This window comes from Hermetia illucens, chromosome 5, assembly GCF_905115235.1.
Source record: "Hermetia illucens chromosome 5, iHerIll2.2.curated.20191125, whole genome shotgun sequence".
In the NCBI taxonomy this organism is placed as follows: Eukaryota; Metazoa; Arthropoda; class Insecta; order Diptera; family Stratiomyidae; genus Hermetia; species Hermetia illucens.
The window spans coordinates 60,277,756-60,299,383 of record NC_051853.1 but is presented as its reverse complement, the minus strand read 5'-3'; the positions used below and the strand labels follow the sequence as shown (position 1 = coordinate 60,299,383).

Below are 21,628 nucleotides of genomic sequence, written 5' to 3'. Positions count from 1 at the left end.
TACCAGCGCTCCCCTACGATATCAACCGACTGAATGGCGAGCAATTTAAAGAAGAAAGTTATGCTGTCGCACCCTGTATATGGCTACTGATGACTGATTTGTGTAATCTAAGGCATCTACATGAACTTTTCTTTTTACAGTTCCATACATCTTCTAACAGTCTTCAAGGCGTCAATTGAAACTGGATTGACGCCCCAATGATTATTACTATTATTCTTCCCGATATTAAACTACAGCTATCCTCTTTGTTCTTGTTATGGACACCGTCAAACGGAATGTCCAACGTCCAGCGCCCTACACACTGCTTTATGCAGATGATGTTTTCCTAGCATCTGATAGCAAAAAGGATCTCGAGCAACTTGTCCAAAAATTGGAATAATCGTCTCATGCAACACGGTCCTCAGATGGAATCTAAACAAAACTGAATTTTTGACCACCGATCTCCATGAAACAGGCAAAATCACTGTTAGCGGCAATGATCTGCCCAGAACTGAGCGATTTAAATACCTCGGGTCAACGCTATCAGCCAATGGCGAACTGCGTTATGAAATTGCTTCACGCATTAACACAACCTGGATGAAGTGGCGTTCCATAACTGGTGTTCTTTGTGATCGACGTATCAACGAACGTCACAAATCTATAATGTACCGCAATATCGTCGATCCTGTCGCTCTCTATGGTTCTGAGTGTTGACCTACTATAAAAGACAATGAACGGCGTCTTGCGATAATAGAGACGAAAATGTTGCGTTGGACTAGTGGCGTGACACGGTTTAATCACATCCGAAATGAGGATATCCGCGATCGTTCTGGGGTTGCACCGATCGTGGAAAAATTGCTAGAGAGGCATCTTCGATGGTATGGTCATGTAATTCGTGCTAACGAGAATTCGCTTGTCAAAATTGGTCTGAACATCGAAGACGATGGTAAACGACAAAAAGGCAGGCCGAAACAACGGTAGCTTGATACGCTGAATGTGAATGCTTGTGAACGGGACAAAGGCTGAAGAGGAAGATTAAACTGCAGCTATACAGGACACACATTTTGTAGTGAAATGCCCCTCATTTCACATCACATCAAACATAATTAAATCCACCACGGAAGTTTAGGTGTCGCTTGCAGATTTATTAATCTAAGTTTGATATCAGTTATTCTATGTTTTTACGATTTGTTCTGAGATTGTACTTTTGTTATAGCAACTTTGCTAGATGACGATCCATATAGCATCTCTATTATCTCGTTTTTTAAAAACAATTCAATAGATCTAACAAAATTTCTTTTATCTATTTCAGAAAACGCTAAACTGATATGTCAGCCGATTCGCCAAAGCGATCCGCTGTCCGGTGTGTACCAGCTGTGGTGCCACCGCAGGTTGTAAGCGATCGCTCATTAATCGATAGTGTAGCGGGATTCATTAACGATGTCACGCTTACAAGTCCACCGCAGGGTGATCCAAAGGATCAAGTCCTGTGGGTTCGATTCGAGAATATGGCCGACATAAGTGACCCAACCTGTGGTGAGGACTGGGAGCTAGAAGGGAATGTTCCACCGCCACTAGTCATCATTCTTGGTTTTGGATCTGGAATAAAGGTGTATGCATTACCGGCACATGGAGAAGCTGTTGAAATATTGGGTTGGCGTCATGGAATGGTTAAGGCTTTACGCATACTTCCAACTCCGATTACTGTTGATGATGAAATGGCTAATGAGCCGATTGATCAGTTCATTGATCAGCGGCCATTGATGGCACTTTGTGATAGTTCATCAACTGCATGCAGTTCACAGTATTGTTCCGTAAGCTTTATATCGTTGAAGAATGGCGCTCAAGTGAAAATGATCAAGTTTAAGAATCCAGTTATCGATATATTGGCAAATCGTACATCGATTGTGGTCACTTTCCAGGAACGAATAGCTGTGTTTGATGCACGGAACTTGGAAGATCGTTTATCAATTAGTACATGTCATCCAAGTCCGGGGTAAGAAACACTCATATCAGCACTTTATTTCATTGTTTCAATATTTCTAATTAATCTTTCAATATAAGCACATTATGTAACGACATTTTTTGGTTTTATTTTCAGGATCAATCCCAATCCTGTTGCTCTTGGTGCTCGTTGGATGGCTTATTCCGAATGGAAATTAATGCCATCAAAGCGAAGTAGCGGAGGTTGTGATTGTGAAGGCGTTCCTAGTTATACGGCTACTGTTTTGAATGCTGCAAAAAGCCTTGGTAAAGGATTACGAGAGCTTGGAGAACAAGTGGCTGCAGGATTGACTGGTAGTGGTTCGAATGGCGGCAGTTTAGGATCTTCAAAATCTAGTAGTTTTGAATCAAGCTCAGGAGAGTTGAAACAACCAGGCTTGGTTACCATTGTAGATATAAAGGTAAGTTGCATTTTGGTCTCTCTCTTTTTCGCTTAATGGCAACTATTAGATGTTAATTAGTATTTTTTCTGCTAGGCATTAGAAATAGGTTTGTGCAAGTAATACGTTCTGTAAGAATTTAGTTTGTTGGTTATTATAGTTTAATTCCAAAAAGATTTCTTTGGTATTTTTGATTTTGAATCAAAAGATGCCAAAATTGCAGAAAAAAAGATTTGAAAGTCTGCTGTCAATCTTTGATCGTTCTTTTTTTCCTATTTTGTTTTTAAAGGTTCAATGGTGGTTTTGTTTTCCTTGCATTGTTCATTATGCAAGTAACATGCTTGTGACAGTTCGAGATATGAGATTGAGAAACTGAACACTTCACACACAAGGCTATAAAAGTAGGAGCGGGGTTGCTACCTCCTCATATATAACCGTGAAAAAATGTATTAAATATTGCTTGGCGACAGGTAGCTCTTTCTGAAATCAGATTTTCTACTTCGGTTTTTTGATCTAATTCTTTATTATTTATTTTCCGTTCTTTGATCTTAACTTAACTTATGCGCTAGGCACCGATCCATCATTTATACTAATTTGTTCGCATTCTGTCGGCAAAGATTTCGAGGAAATTTCAAATCGATTCAATCAAAAATTTGTCTATCGCGCCCTATATGAGTAATTTCTATGCTTTCTATATTTCGTTTCTATTCTACTATTTCACGGAGTAGAATAGCTTTCATGATTTTTTAATTTTCACAGATACAAACTTTATTTAGAGAAGTTCTCTGTGTACAACGTGAAGAATACTACCACCAATCCCTTTTCACATCGGAAATATGACAATCTGATCAACAAATTTGAACTTACAATGAACTTTCCGCTTATTGCTAGTGCAAATTATCTTTTTTTATGTTTACAGTTCTTACCACGTTATGTTTATCTTGACTGCTCTTAGCGATCTCATTTTCCTATGACGCTTAGAACTAATTGCAGATTGTTAGAAAACAGCAAATTAATGATATGATTTAAAGTGCCCTCATTGTTTTTGAGTGCGTTCATTTTTCTTCAATATCAACGGGACAAATGAACAATCACTTAACATCCATAGTTACTATATATGCAGTTTCAAAATGAAATTTTTGCATTACACTTTAAAAAATTTATGTAAATCCCGCATCAATGATTTTACGGAATTTTAATTCAAAATCGAAGTGCCCAAATGATCATAATTCTACTAAAATGACTTCTCTTTGGGAGAGGGCAGGACCTTTATCGCGTTTTGAAATCTAGTCATTGTAAATACGAATGGATAATCCTGTAAATCAAATGCAGCATTTAATGTTCCGTGATTTTCATAGCCAACTATTTTATGCAGCAAAGAACAATGGAATATACATCGCCGCGACAGACTGTCTATTCCAAATTATTTTTTATTCGTCGTCACAAACGACTCCAGTGAACATGCCCCATCTCATGTTTTAAGTATTCCATTAATCGATTTAAAACTTCGGCGCTCTCTCGTGATGAGCGCCGATGAATAGACTCAGCAATATAGTGATAACGATAGTTAATTAAACGGTATCATTTCAGTAGTTCCATATCCTTCTACGGGTTAACCCTTTGGGGAGTTCTGTCCCCACGTACTCGAGGAGGGCGATCAGACCCGAGTCTGTAAGGGATTCATCTGAAGTGGCTCTGCAAAGCCTCACCGGAGGTTATCTGATACCATGGGAACCGGAATGGCTCTCTGAGAGCATATGCTCCAGGAGGATTCCTGGAGGATATGCTCCCGGCCCGGTTATTTGCGGTTGGTCCCTTAGTGGGAGTTTCATGGTAGGTGTGGTTATGCCTACATCGCGGGCAGAGCACCTCGGAGCTCGAGCGTTGCGCTGTACAACTCGGGTGCCGTACTCTTTAGTTGCGGCAGAGGTGTTAGATAGGCCTCGCATCCACTGGTATGAATGCTGAGCCTGCACTCAGTATAAACCAGGACCGCTTTGCTTGCATGGCGGGGCTCTGATTGTGGTCCCAAAATCAATCCGCGTCCAAAGAAGACCGTGGCATTATGCCTTCACGGCAGGTACTCACGTTAAACCCCCAGGACTTTCATATCCTTCTACGGAATCCACTTAATTAACAATGATGATAGTTATATCGTGAAACGTTTTACCTAAGATTCCATCTATGATCGTCATAATGTGAGTGAGTAATCGAATCGGACAATAGATGATGCAGCCCTACTTTATCTAGATCAAATCTTTCCTAACAATTCCAACTTTCGCGAAAATTTCTAACGAACGTTCTTTTCGCTATTTCTGTGTAGTCTATGGTAGGTAGAAAGAACGCGAATTTCTTTAAAAAGTTAAATTTCACCAGGTTTTGTAATCGTTCCTGTTCTAATGACTAAATGTGAGTTGCCGTATCACAAAAGGTAGGGAAAAACACTCCTCAGAAGCTCGAGCGGCAATACCGTTCAGTATATAGCAGTAAGGGATCGTGGATACAAAGACTTCTGGCCATTTGTAATGATCTAATGTGATTGGTGATGACCAAACAGTCATCCTGAGTGACCGGAAGGATTGAAGTGTTCAAAGTCCCCATTCCATTCAACACTTTGATGGGGCTTCAGTATTTGCGGTCGGACTTTCACAGTCAATTTCGCCAATTTTCTTTTGTTTTTCAGGCTTTGCGATAGCTCTTCCTTTTTATTCGTCCACGGCCACTCAAGATGGTTGTTATCACAAATCGCCACAAGTGTAGAAGGGTTGCTCAGACTTTCTTTGTTCAGTGTGGATGGGTAGGAGTGCTTTGTTTAGGATTGGGTTATTTTACACCATACTGCAGCCTGTTGGTGTTTTGCATGTCCTACCGAAGTGCATTCGGCTCATCCTAATTGCGAGACTTAGGAGATAATTTACTAGGTGCACATGATCAAAACCTTCTTCCGGATTTTTCTTTCCCAAGTGGTATGCTTCCACCTCGACATGCGGATGCGTGAGAGTATTTGCTTCTTTTCATTGCGAAGTCTACATATTGGGTATTTAATGTAGATTCCTATCGTATGCAGAGGTTTTTGTAGATTACAGTGATTGGTTATTAAATCTATGAGTGCCCTTGATCTCAGTTTTACTTTAGCATGGATTATATCGATGAGCCAGTTGCTTAAGCTGCCAGGATCGCATGGGTCCCACGTTTGAGGCTTTATTGTATGTTGAGTTAATGGTCATGACATGTCATGCTTTAGGTTCACCCTATGTATGCCCGTCTCATCTTAGTTCTTAAATTGATGTGCGTACCACAGTATGTGCTTCTTTAGATAGTTATCATGCCAATGATTCTCGTCTGTCTTTCAGAAACGATTGTAGAAGTCTACATATCATGCATTTTGGCGGCTGATATCCTTAACCCAAAGAAGGTGTTGTCGAAAACGCCTGTTATATGCTTTGTTGTTTAAGCAAACAGCACATTCTGTTTGCAATAATTTTATAAAAAACGCGACTCGACGACTAGCGTATATGACGGATAAAATTTTTGTTCAGTAAATTTTGCGGTTCGATAAGAAAAACACAATTTCATGGTTTGAAAAACACTTTATTATTCAGAATAGTCTCCGTGAAAATCAAAACACTTGTTCCAACGAGACTCAATTTATGAATTCCATCCTTGAAGTGAGAATTTGGTTTCGGAGCCGAAAAACATGTCAACACCACTTTTTAGCATTTTGTTTTGATTCAGGGTCACGATATTAGACCCAAGACCCAATCTATAGTGATGAATTGACGCACAAAATCCACATTATCCTTTCGAAAACGCTCTAAATATTGCTAAGAAAGCCGCATTCGAATGTGATTCTGCTCCATTGTTAGCGAATGCGGCACCCACTGTGCATACAGCTTTCTGAAACCCAATACTTCTGTCAAGATATTGCTTACACTGCCCAATGAGATGCCTAGGGCTTCTAGTAAATCTCTTCAAGTCACTCGATGATTTTCCAATATGATATCCTGTATTTTTTCTACGATTTCTGGTGTGGTTGCTGTTTTTGGATGTCCTTGACGTGGATCATCTTTAAGGGTTGTACGACCACGTTTAAATTCAGCAACCCATCTTTCTACTGTACTAATGGAAAGCAAAGAGTCTTTATACACTTTTGTTCACAATTTGTTCATAAATTTGCTTTGCTTTTAAACCTTCCAAAAATAAAAATTAAATCACTGCACGATGGTTGATTTTTTCCATTGTAAATAAATACTGTGACACGTTGATTGTAAATGGCTTGTAAACAAAGAATTAATTGACAGATACACCACCATAACACAAAAAAAATTAGGCAAGTAGCAACGCTCTCTCTTATCGAACCGCAAAACTTATTGAACAACCTGTTGCGCCAAACGTTCCCTTCATCCGAAAATGTGTTAAAAAGTCCATAGAGATTGATCATACACTGGATACTCCTAAAACTAAGTCAGCAAGGTTACCACGAACGGACTTCGTAACGATCCTAAACTTGGCATTCGTAAGCGCGCAAGTGCTTTAAGTGTACATAGATCACCACCACATTCCATTTTGCCCAAACATTCAAAATTGCACCTCTCCAATTGACGCTATAATTCAATCCTGCACATTTAGCCAGAATTCGGTTAGTGTCCCCGACTTCCATGTGACCGGCTGTTTTCATACAATCCAGACGTGTTCGATGGGGTTCGGTCTGGATGTTGGAGAGGCCAGGTTTTTGTTCCGCACGCCTAGAGCCATTTGGCGGTCGATTTAGCTGTACTCTGCGGATCATTGTCTTGTTGAAAGGCAATGTCCGACGCATTAACCCTCAAATATTCCATGCTGCCAAACAGGTAATCCTATAGAACCTTAATATAAGAGTCTGCTGTAATTTTTCCTTCCATCTTCTCCAATTTCGCAGCCCCTTTTGTTGTTATACAGTCCCATACCATAATTGAGCCTCATGAAAACAGTGCGGACTCTACGTGATGTGGTTGTATTTTCCTTTCGCAATTCCTCCATTCATTCGCATCCGCCCGGTCCAAAACGCTATATATTGGTCCCATCTGACCATATAAGTTTCTCCCAGTCAGTTTCAGCCCACGTTTTGTCAATGTCAATTGCAATTTCGGGTGTGTCTCTTCTAGCAAGAATTTCTTAACATTCTCGCGCTCTCTAATACTAGCATTTCGCAATGCTCATGGAACAGCTTCTGAGAATATTATCAGTTTTTCATTGTGTTGAAGACTATGGAATATTTCTACTGCATTTTGGTATTCATCGCTTCTTATACCCTTTACAGTATATCCTTAGTTTCATTGCTGATGTTCTTCTCCTTTTTCTTCAGCCTTGTGGTTCGTTTTTCATCCCCTCGAAAATAGTGAAAGTTGAATGCAATATTTCCATCAAGTTTTAAACTGTACACCAAATATACCAACAATAACAAGAAGAGGGCAGAAAACATAGTAATAACCAGGCATTATCAATCAAACATACTAATAACAAGGCTTTGGTTGGATCTTCGAGGGTCAGACTATTCCACTTTTTGGCATCAATGTCTCTCAGTAGAATCTTCAAGGTGTGTTATGTTGATAACGATTTAGCGAGAGTAGCCGAGGTTCGCACGAACTCTGGCATTCTGAGGCGCCTAAATCACAAAGCAACACCACAATCCGGTGCGTCATGGATGTTTGTGTTCGTGCGTGTGCTGTCTCGCTGCTATAGGGTTATCGCTCGCACAACATTAAATGCGATGATCATGAAAACAACACAGTTTCATTGAAACTTAAATAGGAAAACAATTCATCATCATCAACGGCGCAACAACCGGTATCCGGTCTAGGCCTGCCTTAATAAGGAACTCCGAGGTCCACCAATTCGATATCCCTAAAAGCTGTCTGGCGTCCTGGCCCACGCCATCGCTCCATCTTAGGCATGGTCTGCCTCGTCTTCTTTTCCTACCATAGATATTGCCCTTATAGACTTTCCGGGTGGGATCATCTTCATCCATACGGATTAAGTGACCCGCCCACCGTAAGCTATTGAGCCGGATTTTATCCACAACCGGATGGTCATGGTATCGCTCATAGATTTCGTCATTGTGTAGGCTACGGAATCGTCCATCCTCATGTAGGGGGCCAAAAATTCTTCGGAGGATTCTTCTCTCGAACGCGGCCAAGAGTTCGCAATTTTTCTTGCTAAGAACCCAAGTTTCCGAGGAATACATGAGGACTGGCAAGATCATAGTCTTGTACAGTAAGAGCTTTGACCCTATGGTGAGACGTTTCGAGCGGAACAGTCTTTGTAAGCTGAAGTAGGCTCTGTTGGCTGACAACAACCGTGCGCGGATTTCATCATCGTAGTTGTTATCGGTTGTGATTTTCGACCCTAGATAGGAGAAATTGTCAACGGTCTCAAAGTTGTATTCCCCTATCCTTATTCTTGTTCGTGCTTGTGTTTGACCAGTGCGGTTTGATGTTGTTGGTTGATTCGTCTTCGGTGCTGACGTTGCCACCATGTATTTTGTCTTGCTTTCATTGATGTGCAGCCCAAGATCTCGCGCCGCCTGCTCGATCTGGATGAAGGCAGTTTGAACGTCTCGGGTGGTTCTTCCCATGATGTCGATATCGTCAGCATAGGCCAGTAGTTGGGTGGACTTGAAGAGGATCGTACCTCTTGCATTCACCTCAGCATCACGGATCACCTTCTCGAGGGCCAGGTTAAAGAGGACGCATGATAGCGCATCCCCTTGTCGTAGACCGTTGTTGATGTCGAATGGTCTTGAGAGTGATCCTGCTGCTTTTATCTGGCCTTGCACATTGGTCAGGGTCAGCCTAGTCAGTCTTATTAATTTCGTCGGGATACCGAATTCTCTCATGGCCGTGTACAGTTTTACCCTGGCTATGCTATCATAGGCGGCTTTAAAATCGATGAACAGATGGTGCAACTGTTGTCCATATTCCAACAGTTTTTCCATCGCCTGCCGCAGAGAGAAAATCTGATCTGTTGCTGATTTGCCTGGAGTGAAGCCTCTTTGGTATGGGCCAATGATGTTCTGGGCGTATGGGGCTATCCGGCCTAGCAAGATAGTGGAGAATATCTTATAGGAAAACAATTACAATATGGAAAAGAGACTAAATAAAGGAGCGAATATTTATGTTCCTCCTCGAAAACCCTCGTAGGCGCGATAATCGACATCATGAAAGAGAACTAAGAAACAGTTGATCAACGATATAAGCATGGTGAGCAGTAGATTAAATGATCAAATATCTTAAGCTTCCAACCTCCCGCGAATCGAATTTCTTAATAAGTACACCACCGTGAACTTCAAAACATCGTGTTGAATTCATAGCAATTTTCACTGTTCATTCCCGGGCGGTGTTTGAGGATGTCCTCTAGCCAAGGTAGCATGGAAAACGTCCATGTACATGTTGTCAAAAACTTTCTCGAAATAAACGAAGGTGAAATGCGTGGTAATTTGAACGATACAATGATCTGGGTGGTGTTACTGTGATCGCTACTAGCGGATCCAAACCGGAAACCAGCCCGCTCTCTGCCGATTAAGTTGTCCAGGGATTCCTTAATAGATTCCAGGATGATTTCAGCTAATATCTTCACGTTGCACGCAATGCCCCTCTCTCCCATAGTTGCATTCGATACGGATGCCCTTCTTCGGACTATTAACGATTAGCCCCCTCTTCCACTCACTGGGAAAGATCTCAGCATTTAGAACTGAGTGTAAGTAACAACCCTGCGAAGATTGAAGGTTCTTTACGCACAGTTCCACAGGAAGACCGCCGGCATTACTCCGTTTCACTGCTTTATGGCAGTGATAATTCCACTTCTGTATAGTGGCTTACCATATCATCCACAAAAGGAGGAACTTCACCGGATGTTATACTATTCAGAATCTTGGTGAAGTGCTCCTTTTACCTCCTCAGTCGCTCATTATCATCGTCGATAAAATGCTTATCGTTAACGTGTATTGCAGGTCCATCGGAAGGCTTACGACCACTTGCAAGTTCTTTCGTACGATGCGAAATTGTTATTCGCAGCAGCTTCTCATTCTGTCACGAGCAGTTATGGGACTACTATGCCTACTTCTTTAAACTTCTCGTGCTTTTCCTTGGGAAGAGAGCTCAAGCGCATCATGTTCACCTCTACTCGTAGCCAACAACAAAGCTTTCTCGACCGGCGATGCCTACTTTAAAATCTGCACTATTCTACCTTCGTGCCAATTAGTCCCTAAGCCGGATCATGTTCTAATTTTTTTCCTCAACATAGCAAAATGCATTAGTAATCCATTTCATTATTGTTTATTAATATTTTATTACGAAAAAAATGTATTTAAATTCATGAAGATAATAAAGAAGTATTCAGTTTGATCGGAGTATCAGTCTCTACTCTAGTGCGACTGTTAGAGATGATCGAGAATTTTGAGTTAATGTTTCAATGAAAAATCAGTCGCTTTAAAGTCATATACGATACAAGCTTTATACGCGGCCAGCAAATCGCCAAAAAAGTCCTAGAAAACTAGAATTTTAATTGCTGCCATAACGATACTTCTGTCCCAAAGAACTTATATCGCCCATAGGGGACCATGCCGCCCGACTCGGCATACCCTACAATTCGCATTGCTTAAGTTGCGGAGAAGGAAGGGAAAATCTCATGCACTTTCTCTGCGATTGCCCAGCTCTAGCTAGAGTCAGGCTACGGACACTGGGTAAATCATTCTTTGGGGACCTCAGAGAAGTTTCTAGCTACAAGGTGGGAGCGCTGCTTTCCTTCGTGAATGCTACGGGCTGGCTGTGAAGATCCGAGCCATAACAGCAGTCACGGTCTCAAGGGTTTGTGGCATCAAAACGGCGCACCACAGCGCTCGGAGCGGCCACTGATACCTACCTACCTACCTATATCGCAAATACTTGCGGGATGTCGTATCTTGACTCACTAACTTTTAAGTAAATCTATATTTCTCAACAATATCAAAATAATAATTCACTTTCAACAATTGTATATTTTCAGTACCCAATTAAGGAGACAAGCCCAACTACAGGATCACCAGTAACTGCTACAGGAACAGATCCCACCATTGCGCACTTCATCGCCCACTTCGATGCCATAGTTGCCCTGGAGTTTGATCCTTCTGGAATGCTACTACTCACGGCAGATAAACGCGGTCATAATTTTCACGTGTTTCGTGTTCAACCTCATCCTGCAGGACCACACCTGGCTGCAGTGCATCATTTGTACATTCTCCACAGAGGCGATACTAGTGCCAAAATTCAACATATAGCATTTTCTTTGGATTCTCGTTGGGTTGCTGTCTCCTCGCTTCGGGGCACCACACATGTATTTCCGATAACGCCCTATGGTGGACCAGCTGGAGTTCGAACACATGGTAGTCTTCATGTTGTAAATAGATTATCAAGATTTCATCGATCGGCCGGTTTAACTGTTGATGGTCGATCAAGCAGTCCTATATCACATACGGAGAGTGCATGCAATCAATCATGTACGCCTTTCAATAATCCTCGAACATCACCATTTCCACGTCCCGTTGCAATGCATGCTCTCGCTCAGATAAGGCAACCATCGGCGTTGGGAACGCCACCGGGCAGTGCACAAAATTCATACACCCGAACAGGAAGCGGTCGTCAGAGATTGTCATCGTTATCAGATGATGCAGGGAAAGATATTCGTGTTTGTGCAGTTTTTGCAAAGGCAAGATCGTGGCTTTTGGATCCACCGAATGCCGCACGAGAAACTCCGTCGCATCGTATGCAAAAGAAAGCAGTAGATTCGCTGTTTATAATGGCTGGTCATGGTGCTTTGATACAGTATGACTTGGAAGTTAAGTTGGTTTCAAGTAAGTTTTACTTTCTAATTTGAATTCGTTCAGTTGGAACGGAGCGCCAGGAAATATGACGAATCGATTTTTTGATAGATGTTGCAAAGGAAAAGATATGCGATGACACGGCAATTGAATTGGAGGTGGAAGCAAAGGCACAATGGTATTTAGGACGACGCGAAAATACACCTGACATTCAGCCCCCACTTCCCCGCGAAAATTGGCTTATGAGAGATCCAAGTTACCAAAGTTTGGACAACGAGCCAAATTCAAAAGATACAGACGATCAGAATGAGCGTTGGCTATCACAGGTGGAAATCATCACACACGCAGGACCGCACAGGCGATTATGGATGGGACCTCAGTTTATTTTCAAAACTTACAACACGCCAAGCGGGTAATCAGATATATCATTTAAGCAGTCAAATTCAATTGCTAATGCTTTTGATTGTTACCAGAGCACCTTTAAGTCACATAGACACGGAAGCCGTGGAAATCGGTATAAATGCGATGAATAATCGTCCAGGCCGATCGAGTCCAATGAATATGCCGATGTCTAGCAAGGGGGGAGTTCCGGTCCTTATTGAGTCCGGTTCTTACAGTGAGTTTCCTAGTAAGACACTCTGCGCATGGGAGAATGATTAAAGGAGAGTAATCGTTTCCATTGGAAATTTGCAGGTAGCTTCGAGCAGAGCCCGAAGCTGATGGATCGATTTCGTCACGGCCATATGGAATCAGACTTTTCATTTACACAAGGAGATTCAAGACTCAAGGAAGATTTAGCTGATGCAATGAAAGAGTCGCCATCACCTTCTCAGCGAGATTCAGGTAAATATTTTTATATTAATTCTAATTCTCATCGTGACGCCATGTTATCCATGTATAAATACTTTTTTTTTTATTTATGATTTTACCAATATCATTTTTGACACATTATGGCAGTGAAATGATAGTGAAAACGATGAGTTTCGGGATCCTTAAAGTGACTTATCTTTGACACAATTCATTCAATCGGTATTGTTTGATCTTGAGTTACTTGTGCACAGAAAAATGTAAATTTTATTGTGACGGAGATTTTTCCCCGTTTTTGATTTTTTTCCATGCATATAGTTGCGATAGTAGTTTTATGTAAATTAGCATTTATGTGCCGTCACGGAAGAATGAATCGCATTTGGTTCGGAACAGTCAGCCCCGGTTATATCTATATTACTTATCGATTAATGACGAAGCGAATGTGCCAGTTTTGAATGCTTATCTAATTTAAGAGTGTGAATCCGCTTTATGTTTGCCAACCAACTTATCCTAACATACATTTTCCTTATTTGAAGCGTTTTTCTTGCTGGAGGCTTGAAACTGTTCTGAATTTTCTTACGCACAAAATTAACGTTTATTATTTCTACACGCAAAGTAGAATTTTACTTGTGGCATACTTGAATAAGAGCGCGACATTCTTCAGAGCTAATAAAGGCGCCTTGTGTGTATGATATTGAGCGAATTTAATGCAGAAAAGTGAACGCAATTTTGAGCTATTCTGTTTATTAATCATAATTTACATTGCACTGAAGTCGAAGGAAGACATTAAGGAGATCACATATTTGTGCCTAAAACAGAAACCTCATCAACCAAATAATAAAATCAAAGTGAAGTAGGAGATGAAAATAATTCAGGATATCCACATAACATATTGCATGCATTTAATGTTCATAAATCTCATAATTTTCCATTAAAATTTCAACAAATCTATGAATTGTATGAATATTTGTACATCCAACAATCAAGCATTACTTCGAAGTGGCTCTTCGGGAGTATGGAGATCCTTAGACCTTACTATTAACTTTTGTTGCTTCAACTACATCGTGTGATCTTATACGAGACAACCAAAGTACATAGATCAGCTTTTCATAATATGTTTGTAGAATAATATGAGTTGGCCGATTGTTACAAGCAAAAAATTGTAAAGAGAATTTAAAGCCAAAGGCAGATGTTTTTCTTTCTCATGTTCGTTTTAACAGTTTCATATCTAACATTGAATTGAACCGTTTCTTGTTTAAATAACAAACGCGCATTGTTGCACTTACATAGAATTCAACGAGACTGGAAAATGCGCAGCAGATATCAAAGTCAGTTATGGTGTGAGGTTTCTATCACTTGTTTTTCTTCTTTTGATTTTTCTTAGCTAATATAAATGTAGTTTCTGATTGCTTTCAATGAATCCTTCCTGTCTACATTTCAGAATGCATGATTTGCTTTATTGATTTCTAATGAATCTTTACGTTCACTATCTTTGATTGAAGTCAAGAGCGTCTGTTTTCTGTTATGATCTAACGAAAGACGTGAATTGTAGTGATTTCCTAACAATTTTTTCAGTTATGATTTTTGCGATCACTTGCCGGATTAGATTTAAACCCGAACATTTAGCTAAAGTTTTCATGATTTTGTACAAATGCCGTTGAATGATAGTAAGAAAGTTTAGAAAAAAGATGAGTATTTGACATCCGTCTAATGCACTGCCTCTGGCTTTTCTTCTCTTGAAGGTTTAACGCCTGTTAGTAAGTCATCATCCCCACAACCAACATCCACCACAACGTTACAATTTGATAGAGCGACGGCATCAAGTATTGATGTGCAACGTAAATCTCCTTTATCAACGGAGGTGACAAAGCAAAAGCCAAGTCCATCTCAAATTCTAATTGAGAAAGTAGTAAATCCTTTGGGAACCGTCACAACTATTACGCGTTCGCCAAGTGAAAATGATTTTGATTCAACTAACTCTAACGATTTTGGAGACGATTACATAATCCATGAGAATTGCGATGAAGCGCTTTTCAGACCTGTTGTGGCGATATTTTGTGATGATTCAAAAGCGGGTAGTGAGGCAATGTTAGACTCAGCCTACATAAAACCGCCAGAAGCAGTTGGGACAGAATTAATAGTGCCGGTGATTGAGGAAAAGCAGAAAGCGCCCCCCTCGGTCGTCAGGAAAACAGTGAGTAAAGAAGCGGAAAAAAGTGGAAATAATGGTAAAGTTGAACCTGAGAGATCGAAAGAACAAGAATCTTGTGATCCACAAATTGCAAAATTTACTGAGATGTCGCTAATTAACCGAAAAACCGCGAAGGCTCCAAAGAGATCGAACAAGGAGAAAGAATCTTCACCACCTGCTCCCTCAGTTAAAAAGGAGCATTTACTTGAGTCAACCACTGCGACAACTGCAAAACCGCCTTCCAAACAAGACAAGCTCAAAAAGGAGAAACTTGTTCCAGAACAATCGACAAAATCGGAACAGCCTGCAAAAACACAACTACCCGAGGCAAAATCCTATGAGAATACTCAATCCATTAAAAGTGGTACTCAATCTGCGAATGTATCAACAAAAGGGAATTTGCCCGTAAGCCAATCCAAGACTAAAGACAATAGTGATACAACAAATGGCAAGAAGAAAACTGTGGCAGAAAGCTCCAAGTGTGTTGAGACGGCAGCAAATCCCACAACGAAAAAAGAACATTCATTCGATGCAGCATCAAGCTTTGAGTCAATTATTAATGCTAGCAAAAAGGTGATAGAAAAAGCCGAGAAGGTTTTAGTTCCAAGTAAGAAAACCGAAAAGACAGCTCTCAAATCTAGCAAAAAGGAATCAGTGGAAGAGAATACACCTTGTGTGGATTCTAAGTCTTGTGATATTAAACCCAGCATGGTCGAGGAGGTTGATCCACTGAGTCGACCTGACGAATCTATGGATTGTACACAAAGTGTGCCCGAAGCTCCCCATTCTCCGGAACTCAAAGCGAAGAATGCCAATACAAAGTCGAAGAAAGCAAAGGATAAGCCACTAGCCGTACTTCAAGATGTACAAAAAGTTAAGCCTATGGAGAGCGAAGCATCCGATACTGGTTTGAAGTTCTATGAAAAGTTCAGTGAATCGGAAATTCGAAATATTGAAATTGAAAATTTTCCGCCTCTTCAGAAAGTGCAACTCAAAGACTTAGAATATCCAAGTTTATCTGCGTCTCTCTCGGAAACAAGATCCGGTGGGAAAAAATCAAAAGGACTGAACTCATCACCAAAACAATCACCACAAAAGACGAAAAAGGAGTTGTCCTCCGAAAAGCGTGATACACCAATTGAAGTTGAGATTTCAGATACAGTTACTCTACCGTTTTCACCGAAGAAAAAAAGCAAGAAAAGTTCTGTTGAGGAAGTGCAGGCTGTTTTCACTATTAGTAATATTGGCGATTGTGATACGAAGGCTGCTTCGTTCAATATTGAACGTACCACCACTAATAAAGATGCAGCAAAGGAAATTTCAGAAGGATCTATCGTGAGTCCAGCTCGCTCGCTGAAGTCCAAAAAGGCGAAAGACATATCAAGCCAGTTATCTTTTGAATTGATACCTGCGCCGGATTATACGGAACCTGTGTTACCTCCTCTGGAAAGTTTTGAGCCTCCAAAATTTGACGAGCTCTATTATGAGACCCAACATGAAGCTGTAAGTCTTATCAACTTTGAAAGCCCCGTGACGGAAGAGCAATCGGAGAAAAACATTGAGAAGGCAGCTGATAAGGAAGAAACTGTCCCAGCATGTGGTAAATCAAAAGATGAGTGTTCGTCTCCACGTCATAAATACACGAAGCAAAATTTAATATTAGCTCTATGTGGAAGCATTCATGAAAGTGACGGGAAAACATCAGGAAAATGCGAACCTAGTGGGTTCAGTGAACCGGTAAATGATATTGACGAACAATACCTTAGCCTGGAGCCAATGACCTACCAAGAAAACACTCCTTGGACATCATCATCTGAAGATACTGAGGAAAGTTCCAGGAATGTAATAAAAAAACACAGTCGGTCGCGTCATCACGCCAACGACGAGCTGGTACGTCGTGATGATGATGAGGAACTCCGACCGTTGATAGATGCAACACACTCGGCATGCTCGATGACATCATCTTCGGGCGTTGCCGCTTGCATGGTTGGAAGTGGAAAACAACAAGTATCAACCGAAGATGAAGAAACTTCGACTATTGCTCTGGAAATAGCAAAAGCTATTAGCGATTCACTGCCGGAAACCAACAGTCATAGTGATTCGAGCGATCAAGGTAATGCACTACAATCTAGTGAGGATTTGGATTATGATATGCCATCTACCCCTCCACTAAATGATGATGGCTGTTCTGCTGGTACAAAGAAGTCATCGAAAAATTGCAATAGCAGCGTCGGTAGCGGTGGTTTAAGTTCGAGCAATCAACAAACCGCTGCAAATGGAAAGAAGAAATCTAAACGAAAGAAGAGATAAGAATTATTGATTTGTTTGATTTGTGTTTTTTGTATTGTGATTTATTATTTATATTATTTTGTCATGGTGTCGAAATGAGATGATGATCCTCACAGAGCGTCATTGTTCTGTTTCGCTTCTTTGAATTTCAACACTCATGTAGACTTAAACTTAAAATGATATAAAACATGTTGAAGGTAGTTTTTCAAATGTATATGACATTTGTAGACGAAACGAAATTGTGTGTTGGTCCGTACAGGTTGTGTGCTGCTTTTGCATTTGATAGAAACGGCATTAAATTTATTTTAAGTTTTACATCTGTTTCCATCCCGACAACTTTTTTTCGATTTTCCTCCAATTTAGACTCGATAAAAGTACGTTAACAGTCGGTTTAGAAAATTAATTTAGGGACTATTACCAGACTAGTAAGAAAGTTAAAATGTTATTTTTGAAGTCTGCTTTGCAAGTGTTTGCCCCAAGTTGTTCCATAAGATTAGTTATCAAATAATTAAGAAAAAAATCGGATTGATGTCCGGCTTGGTCCCATAATGGGACTCAGTACATAAAAATTCCAACTAATGAACGAACTTTCGAAATTAATTCTTCAATATTTCATGATTGCAATTCATCGAAAGTACTGTTACTAAGACAAAAATATCAACTCTCAAAAAAAAAAAAAGATTTTCCCCAGGGGAATTGGGAAAAGCGTCTTAAGTTTATTGTTACTAACATGGTATGCATTGCGTGTACCATACACAATTTTATATCATTAACTTACTTGTTACGTTTGGCTCGATGGGTTAAAATCTCGAGTAATATAGAATAATGCAAAAACAGCACAGACAATAATCGCGCAGTCTTTTAATACTGGATAGAATCGAATGAGAATCAGTTGTTATATTTCCAAACAATATTTTGTTTGTTAAGTCCCTTACCTGTATTAGTAGTAAAATTTACATGTCAACAACAAAACTCAAAACTCAAAACTCAACAAGCGTACGACATTGATGCCTCCCACTTAGTTAAATGTCGTATAACTCATTATTTTGCTGCCGGAATTTTAGGATCAAATTTATCGATTTAAGTTCGTCAGTTAATCATAGATGTTAATGGTGAATATGCTCGTTCGGTCCTTCGATTGGATGGGCGTGTTTATACAGAGATTGGTTTGCCACAAATAAATGAAAAACAAATAAAAAAATGTGGCGAACCTGCCCCACATAATGTTTCAGTTATATTATGATACGTTTACTTCTAAAACAATAATCAATAGTTAAATATTCAATACATAAGTTATTTCAATTGTCCGAAGACCACGCACAATTCACAAAAAATGCAAATTCAAACAAATCATTGAGAAGAGCTCTTTCTCTTATCTAAATTATATTTGTTCTCGGTAAGGGAAGTGATGTCTATAAGGTGGAATCGCTTGAAAGATGAAAATAATGATTGTTGTTTCTATTTTAGAATTTTTCTCTCTTAATATAATTGTTTTAGTGTTTTTGAGTGGTATTTAATTTATTCGAAAATTGCCTACAAAACAGAATTTATTTTTAAAAATAACATTTACTTCATTTTTTAAGTAAATGTCATTTCTAAGTCGAAGGTTTTAATTCAATTTATTATTTTTTTTAAAGTTCTGACCCCCAAAAAAGATCTATTATTGCTATTTGTTGAAATTGTATTACACACTGATTTATTTCGTTGCACTTGAATGTTCTATATTAGTGAATGTCATATAAGAGAATAATAATCATTTCAATTCGGACGCATATTCTCACAAAGTAGAAAAAGGACAAACAAAAACTTATAAAACATCTTTTGTAAAAGTTAACAACCAAATTTTTGCTATATCTCTATACATTTTTCTAGTGCAACATAACAAACAAATACAGATCAGCTGTTTAAAATAATATCATACGCAAGATAATATGACATTGAATCTTTTTTAGACATTAAAGAAGACAAGAGCAGCGTTATTTGAATAGAAAATGTAAAAAACATGTCTCACTTAGCAGTTCACAAGAAGCAAATGAAAAAAATAATAAAAAACAATACAGTATTTATTAATAAAGTCACTTGCAAATAGCGGAGGAAGTAAATCAACGTTAAGATAATAAAAAACAAAATCCCAAGTGGATAGTAAAAAATATCGTTTAATTTTTGGATTTTTCAGTATTTGGTTGAAGAGTGATTCATGTGTAGTGCAAGATTCTCCAATGGCGTTCCACTTGTAATTTGCTCATGCTTACACACTTTAGTTCATCCAAGGTGAAAGCCGTCGATTGGAAAATTAGTATCCGTATTGATTCTAAATCTGAGCCTATTTAAATCTGCGCCAGCATAAGCATTAGCCATGAAGCCCACCTTTTTTCCTATTGATTGATCATAAATATGCAATTTGTTAACAAAAAGTCCGTTGCAATCGTTAAGTTTTTTTTTTCATTCCAGTCATAGATTTACGAATAAAATAATTTGGTTTTCTCATTTCAATCATCACGACAATACCTTAATTTTAACAGTTCATTCTCAAACTCTGGGAAAACGATAAATTAATCATTTTTTCACTAAAGCGCTTAGTTTTGTAATATTCGTGAGGAATTTTACAAATCAAACTTCTCATCCAATTCATGACAATTAGTTTAGCCGTTTCTCAGTAAATTGGGACAGACATACACATTGAATCGTTTTATTAAGGCTTTATTTTACACAAAATCTTAAAAATCAGCAGGATCATAATTACAGAAATTATTTGTTGAGTTTACTCCATATATTGACGCTTAGAATTTGGTTTCCCTTTACATATTAATTTTACCATTTATTGGTAAGTTGTCAGTTTGAATCCGTCAAGAGCTATCCAGATTTGGGGCCACTTGTTGCCATAATTCTTCTTAATCATCTGAGCCATAAAAATTCATGGTTGCCCTCTTGATCCACTGTTCTGTGTCATGTAGGTCTGGGCCGTCAACTCGTCGACCACCCTAAGGTATTGGGTTCCATTGCATGGTATAATAAGGAATCGAGTTATCGCTCTTCTCAATGTGCAACCTATCCACCGCAACTTCCACTTTCTGATCAATACGTCCACGTAATTAGTTATTGTCGATGCAGACATGAGTTGAAAAAAGTTGGGAGCGTTGGAATTAGAGGTTGGCAAAACATTCCCTTAGTAGGTAATGTGATATCATATCACTTTTTGAGTAATATCACAAACATCACCTTTCGTCACCTTAACCAATGATCATCAACATTAAATATTAACGTTCAGCAGCCCATAGTACCAAATATTGCTTATTACTAGAATAATTTGGCATGCATTCAAAACGAAAAGTATACGATAGCACCAAATAAGTATCATTAAAGAAGGAATGAACCTTTCATGCAAGAGGAGAAAAAAAAGATCCCATGAGGATATGAGATAATAGATAGTACAATATTTTCTCATGCAAGGAACAGGGAATTGTGAAGTTTGCGAACAGGCATTACTTTACTTAGATGTTATGGTTTCTTGGCATAATTAAAGTTTGCCTATCATACTGGTGTCCGGATAGCTGAGTGGTTAGAGCACAAGGCTGTCGTACGGAAGGTTGCGGTTCAAATTTCACTGGTGGCAGCGGAATTTGCATCGTGATTTGACGTCGGGTACCAGTCGACTCAGCTGTGAATGAGTACCTGAGTCAAATCAGGGTAATAATCTCGGGCGAGCGCAATGCTGACCACATTGCCTCCTACAATGTACTGTAGTGTACCGTTTCGGTCTTGAATGAAGTGCTCCAACACACTTCAAGGCCCTGATCCAATATGGATTGTTGCGCCAACGATTATTATTATCATACTCACATTCAAAATTGCCGAGGGAGCAGATTCGCAACTGATAGCCAATAAAAGCACTCGCCCCAGAAACTAGTCCAAAAGCCAGTCCGAAGGCAACCTAAATCGAGCCCAAACCAATCAGAAAGCAGTCCAAAAGCCAGACCGAAAGCAACCTAAAGCAAACCAATCCGAAAGACAGCCCGAAGGCAGTCTAAGACCAGCTCGAATCCAGTCCAAGACCAGTCCGAAGCCAGTCCAAGACCAGCCCGAAGCCAACTTGAAGCAAGCCCAGAGCCAACCCGACAACAGTCGGTACTCGGCATCCACAACTGC

At 39.7% G+C, this 21,628-nt stretch overlaps 1 protein-coding gene across 2 annotated transcripts in view; it reads left to right on the top strand.

Moving 5' to 3' along the window:
• LOC119657759 overlaps positions 1 to 19,632 on the top strand; it is a 39,444-nt gene extending 19,812 nt beyond the window's left edge. Inside the window, exons 2-8 of one of the 2 annotated variants that reach the window (XM_038064820.1) lie at positions 1,292 to 1,975; positions 2,081 to 2,384; positions 11,385 to 12,228; positions 12,307 to 12,607; positions 12,669 to 12,811; positions 12,889 to 13,038; positions 14,745 to 19,632. In XM_038064820.1, the coding sequence (XP_037920748.1) occupies positions 1,308 to 1,975; positions 2,081 to 2,384; positions 11,385 to 12,228; positions 12,307 to 12,607; positions 12,669 to 12,811; positions 12,889 to 13,038; positions 14,745 to 17,503 (5,169 nt within the window). In that variant the 5' untranslated portion in view covers positions 1,292 to 1,307 and the 3' untranslated portion in view covers positions 17,504 to 19,632. Of the gene's footprint in view, positions 1 to 1,291; positions 1,976 to 2,080; positions 2,385 to 11,384; positions 12,229 to 12,306; positions 12,608 to 12,668; positions 12,824 to 12,888; positions 13,039 to 14,744 lie in introns of both variants that reach the window. The other variant, XM_038064819.1, reaches the window with a different exon arrangement.
• The last annotated feature ends 1,996 nt before the right edge of the window (positions 19,633 to 21,628 follow it).